The sequence below is a fragment of the Cyprinodon variegatus genome, unplaced genomic scaffold (genome assembly GCF_000732505.1).
Source record: "Cyprinodon variegatus isolate N-32 unplaced genomic scaffold, C_variegatus-1.0 Scaffold302, whole genome shotgun sequence".
Classification (NCBI taxonomy): Eukaryota; Metazoa; Chordata; class Actinopteri; order Cyprinodontiformes; family Cyprinodontidae; genus Cyprinodon; species Cyprinodon variegatus.
In genome coordinates, this window is record NW_015150755.1 from 415,809 (window position 1) to 421,808 (window position 6,000).

The window sequence follows — 6,000 nt, forward strand, 5'->3', positions numbered from 1 at the left end:
TTTTACTATGGTGACATAATGACAAAAAAAATCTAAATTCTTGATATGAAAGCAAATCTCTAATATTTGTAAACCTGAGAGATCTTTACAAATCTTCAATATTGAACTACTAAGTCATGTTTTCAACAAACGTGTAGATCAACCTATTTTATAAAGAAAATTTTTGCTTCAGTTTATCAAAATCTTCCTCCAATTTCTCATTTATGGTGCGTCAGAGTTCCTGCTTTCAGTGGCAACCGGGATTTTACAGATATTACCACTGTGACAGAAGGCATATGCAGCTGTTAATCAGAAGCTAATCTGCAAAAAAAAAAAATGTTGGGAGTCAGGGTTAAATGAGGAAGCTGCTTAGCCTTGATTTTTTTTTTTTTTTTCTAAATCCCCAGTGTTTCTCCATAGCTCCCATCATCAACAGATCTCACTTGATTACAGCACTGCTTTGGTTTTCGCAGTAATTTCTTCCCACAAATCAGTTCTCATTTTATGTGTGTCTACGTACCTTATCCACCCAACTGGTATTAAAATCTAACAAAATCTAATCTTACTCTGCATTAATATTTTACAAGTTGCATGACAAAGTGCTGACTTGACCTCTTTTTTATTTGGCAGTAAAGAAAAACAAGGTATTCCAGAGAGTCTTACTGTCATTATCAGTGGATAGTGAACCCAGTAGTCAACACCTTTAAGAGGTAAAATAATAAAATTAGTGCGATATTTCCCAATAACTCTTTTGGTTGTTGTGAATCACCACTTTTACAGGTGATTGCCCAACGCCTCACCCCAATAGTCCTTACATCTATCTACATAGTGACCTCATAAGCATCTCAAAACCCTTTGACTCATTTAGTTCTTAAAATCCATGATGTTTTGTGCTAGGGCTGCACCTGATGACTGTTTTGCAAATTGATTAATCTGTTGATTATTTTTTCGATTAATAATCAGATAGCAAAATGTTCGTTAAAGAGGATTTTTATGAAATTAAACCATGTGAAACAAAAACTTTTCCACTTGTGGAGTTCTGGATAGAGCATATTGAAAGATTAAAAAGCTTTTTTAGGTATAATTGCTGCTAAAGGGTTGGTTGATCTGTCACCTAAAGGCATATAGTCAGGGTTCCTGTGTGTGTGTATGATTGATGCATCTCTCCAAGAGAGGATCTCTGTAGAGAACCTGGGTAGTGTACTTAGGTGGAGCTCATCAGTCTCAACAGAGTGCTGGGCTTAAAAAGAGCAGCAGAACCTTTACGGTGCTGGTTTCCTGATGTTGTTTTGTTGGTTCCTTTTCTATTCCTGGCCTCTTATGTGTTTTCAACCTGACGTTTTTAGATTTTTTTGTTATGGATTTTTGCCTCAGTCTTCTGTGGAGACTTATTAAATCTGCAAACCCATCCCTGCCACCTAATCTCTGCATTTGGGCCCCTAAAAAACCTTCAACCCAAGCTGACACATATATTACAGACTCTTATCACAATTAATCTAATTTATTGTTTCAGCCCTTTTTGTTTCCTAATACTGTTTAGCAAACGTAATTCACATGACCATAACTGGATTCATACTGTTACTCAACTTCACATGTGGAAACTGAATTTATTAATCAGATGAGTTAGAATGAATTTATGTAGGCGCACCGGCTTAGAAGGTTTGAAGAAAATAGAACTCATAACTTTTCTGATTTTTATTTATAAAATGTTTCAAAACTGTGCTTTATTTTTCCTCCATTTTACAACTGTCCCAATAATATAAATAAAATAAAAGTTAAATTCAAAAAGCCCCTTAATTAATGCATGAGTTTTTCTCTCTTACTCTGAATCTCTTTTAAATATCTGCTCTGTAAATGTAAACCAGTCAAAACCTCGTTGTGAATGTAAAAAGGATAAAAAAAATTCAAAAGTAAGCCAAAAAAAAAAAAAAATCTGGAAATTGAAGAAATTACAAAAAAATGTGAAAAATTTAGGAAGTTAAGAAACGGCTAATTAGCCACAGATGGTCGTAAAAACAATACAAAGGCAAAATCTATTAATGCAGATGACTGACAGAATTTGGCACTTCCATAGTGGAAATATTATTCTGATATGACTTCAAACCTTCAAAAAACAAAGCAAGGCTAGTTTTTATGCTCCCAGACGCTCACAGAGACAAATACTGGATTAAAGAAGGCAGACTCACCCAGTGCGGCTGGTGCGAAAAGGCTGGCGAGGACTAGCAGGCGTGCGGTCCACATGGCCTCCTTCTCTCACCACCCGCTAGTCAGAGTCCCAGATGAGTTCAGTGCTAAGTCTTTCCTTGGCAAGTGCCTCAATTGGTTGCTTCCTCTATGGCACGGTTCCCTCCACTGCGCCTCTCCTCCCACAAGGCCAAAATATCTTTTTTATCTGATCCCAGATGTTTTTCTCCAAAATCTGTCAAAACAAAGATATACAGAAAGTTATTCAGGGCACACTTTGCAAGCGTTGTACTGTAAAGTAACAATGGGACTATTGTCTTTTCCAGTAAGAATGAAAGAAAAAAAATAACAGCAGATGGATGCACCCTGGCTTTTTATCATCCACTCCTTATGTCATTGTGGGTTTCAAGTTGTAATCAAGAGACGCATCGCAAGTTGCTCAATCTCCAGTCAAGCAAGCTCACGCCGGGTGTGATCAACTAAAGGCTGAGACAGTGTGAACCGCAAGATATATTTTTAGGTAATCTGTTGTTGCTTGCTCATCGAAGTGTTAACTCCCCCACCTTACTGACAAATCACTCCCACAGAGAAACAAAGATGGGAATGGGAAGAAGAGGACAACATGATAGCCGAAATCACATGCATGTCTATGCTTGTGCATTCCCAGTGTGTATTCTTGCAAGGACTGATGGTAACTGGCATAAAAGATGTAGAGATGTTTTCTCGTTCCTCTGGGCATCAGCCCATAACTGCACAGTCTTGAGTGTTTGAACCTGTGAGTGATTTTGGTACAACTGTTCTCTTGTGGCTTCACTTCTACATTCAAAGGAACACAACAGTTGATCATATTTACAGCTAATTTGACCAGGTGGGAGGGCTGATTTAGCTTTTTATCAGAAAACAGATCTAGACCCTGCAGGCAAGTACTGGAATGAAATCTTTTTTTTTCCACAAACAGTATAGTGAAAAACATTTATTTTTATGTTTCATCACAAAAAAATGTTTTAGAGCCCTAAACAAATCTTAATCGGACAAAGATAAATTTTAAATTCAGTTCTTAAAATTATGATTTCAATTAATACTACACAGTCAAAACCAGCTAAATAAAGTGAGGATAAATGTGTCTTATAGGCCAAGCATTTCTTCACTTCTTAAATTTATTCAGCTTCTGCTAGGGGTCCTCAAATGGAGGGTGGAGGAGTGCAAGGTCTCTAACATCCACCATTCAGGGAGGTTATCACTGAGGAAGATGATTCCAGGGGTAACTTTTCATGCTGTGATGAACACCAAAAGGGAGTTAGGGAAATGCCTGAATAATAATGCTGGTCCCATTGAATATATACAATACTGAATAAGTATTATTTTAGGGTTGACCCTATTTTGTCAATAACGGCTGTGTGTTATGTTAAGGGAACTTAAAATTTTTATTTTTATAAAAGCTATACACAAACTAATTATATATGAATCAAATTGTCACATTTCCAGTGTTGTCCCATGGAAGTATTTGATATAAATATTTATAAGAATCTGAGATGTGAACTTATGTTTGTGAAATTGTATCTGACTAATTTTTAAATTGTACAGCTCTACCAATAACTACACCTAATAACTACCCTCCAAAAAATGAATGAATTATGTTTTCCCACATAATTCAACATAAAGAACAGTTTTATTTTATATTTTTATATGTTTAATTTTTAGATAGACATTTCTTTCTAAATTAGAAAGAAATATTTTAGAAAGATACAATTTTCAAACTCAAATTTGGTCACATTATATTTAACAGGAGTAAGACAATGACTTCTCACTTTGGCCCTTCAGTTTGTGGTAAAGTTAATTTGGGAAGAGACAGTACCAGCTAATGTGCACATCCATGCATGGAAGTAGAAATAAGCTCATTCCCACAGAACAGTAACAGTTATATTATATTAATTATACCTAACAAAACATATATATGTGTACCTATTGCTGAGTGGCTTGTATCCACTCAGATAATCAATGTGTTCCAACTCTCCACCATCATTCAGTTTTCATTCATCAAAGAAATTACAAGAACTCATGTCAGCAAAACAGTTCACTATTACCTGTGTTAATTTGCATAACAAGCCAAAACTTTACTAAAATGAAATGTCTAACATTGCATTGCGTCCTCAGCAACACAAATTTGTGGTTCAGAATTGCGCTCCTTGGAAGTGTATCTAGAAGGGAGATCTAATCACATAGAACACTACCATTATGCTGTCCTCTCTCCATCAAGCTAATAAAGGTTACTATTAGTTAGTGTGATTTTCAGTTTTTCTAGGGGGGTAATCCTCATGTGTGGAATTAAAAGACTCCTTTTACCCCCGGTGATTCACACTGGTGATTGCTCTTTTTTTACACTCAACTTGCGGCTACACCAATAAACTGCTCACTACGAATGAAATACTCAGTACGCTCCTGCTACTCAACTTAAAATGAGCTGCAAACATTGCACCTAATTTGCATGGTGTTAACTTGCTACCGTGTTAGATTAACACTGCAGAGGAATTGTTCTTTTTTTTTTTTAAATAACACATGAAAATGTGAAACTGCATCTAAGTGTGATGTACATTTTTAGAAGAAATACAGTGTGTAAAGGGTGGATGAGCATCCCGTATTCTGAACACAGTAAAGGAAATCTCCATAAATGTGTTTCCAGATATTAAGGTTAGGTCAGCCTTAAGGAGTCTATCTACACACTTATATTATCCATAATCAGCTATGATCTGCTGCATACATGTAATCTCTGGAAAATGATTCCAGCCAACAAAAGCATTATTGCCAAAGTTAGGAAACCTATACTGCACTTGATATAAAAGACTCAAACTTAAAATAGTATGTCAAAGGACACTGTAGAAGGGATGTGGAATGGCATCCAAAAAATATTGTTTATTTATCCAATAAATAATCAGCTCAATACAGTCATCCTTCCTGGCATATGTTGGCATGTTCCCTGTAAGCGATGGCATCTTATCTCACACTAACAATTCTGAAATGCAAATAAAACAAAAACAAACAAAAAAAACCAACCAAGATAAGACTAATCTGATGCATAGCCAATCACAGCTTGCTGCATAAAGTCTACATTTGGAAGGAAAAAAAAAAAAGCTTGAACAACTTGTCTGAGCTGGCATTTCATATACAGTTGATAAGCAGGGTGTTAGAACAGTAATCGGGAAGAGCGTTTTTGATCAAAGCCATTTTCTTACAAGCAAACACCACTTTCAATATAATGTCTTGACAGCTGCATGAAAGCAAAATTAGATGCCACAGCAAATTAGATCCTGTGACTGCCCTGACAAAGAGGGGGAAAAAAAATCTTATTCCAATAATAATCATATGAAAGCACATTGCCTGACAAGAAGATTAAATGTCAAGTGTAGGATGATTTACAAAACTAGAAAAAACAGATGCAGGATTTTTAGACATATTGCATTTTTTGTTTTTACACGTAATATATATATATATATCTGTTGAAATAAGTACTTGATCCTTTATTAGATTTATAAATATATTTTGGAAAAAAAACAAAGAGTCTCTTATATTAGTGCTACATGTTAAATGCCATGAGACAGAATAACCCAAATCCCTTGCATAACAGAATAAATCAACTTGGATGGCATTCAGGGAAACAACTAGGGCTGGGCAATAAATCAATATAAATATATAGACACCTGATCAATATCAATAAAAATATATTCGATAAAATTTTCAATAATTTAACTTGGCTTAAATACAAAACCACATGGTATCATGGGAAATGTAGGCAGAAGAAAGTATTTAGCCTCTCAACCTCTAACAGGCAAACTAAGAAAT

The 6,000-nt window shown here is 35.4% G+C and overlaps 1 protein-coding gene across 20 annotated transcripts in view; it reads right to left on the reverse strand.

Moving 5' to 3' along the window:
* Positions 1-6,000, reverse strand: part of LOC107090598 (adhesion G protein-coupled receptor L3-like) — a 324,724-nt gene that overhangs the window by 234,025 nt on the left and 84,699 nt on the right. For all 20 annotated transcript variants that reach the window (XM_015384080.1, XM_015384069.1, XM_015384068.1 and 17 more), the window contains exon 3: positions 2,166-2,398. In XM_015384080.1, the coding sequence (XP_015239566.1) occupies positions 2,166-2,220 (55 nt within the window). In that variant the 5' untranslated portion in view covers positions 2,221-2,398. The remainder of the gene's footprint in view (positions 1-2,165; positions 2,399-6,000) is intronic.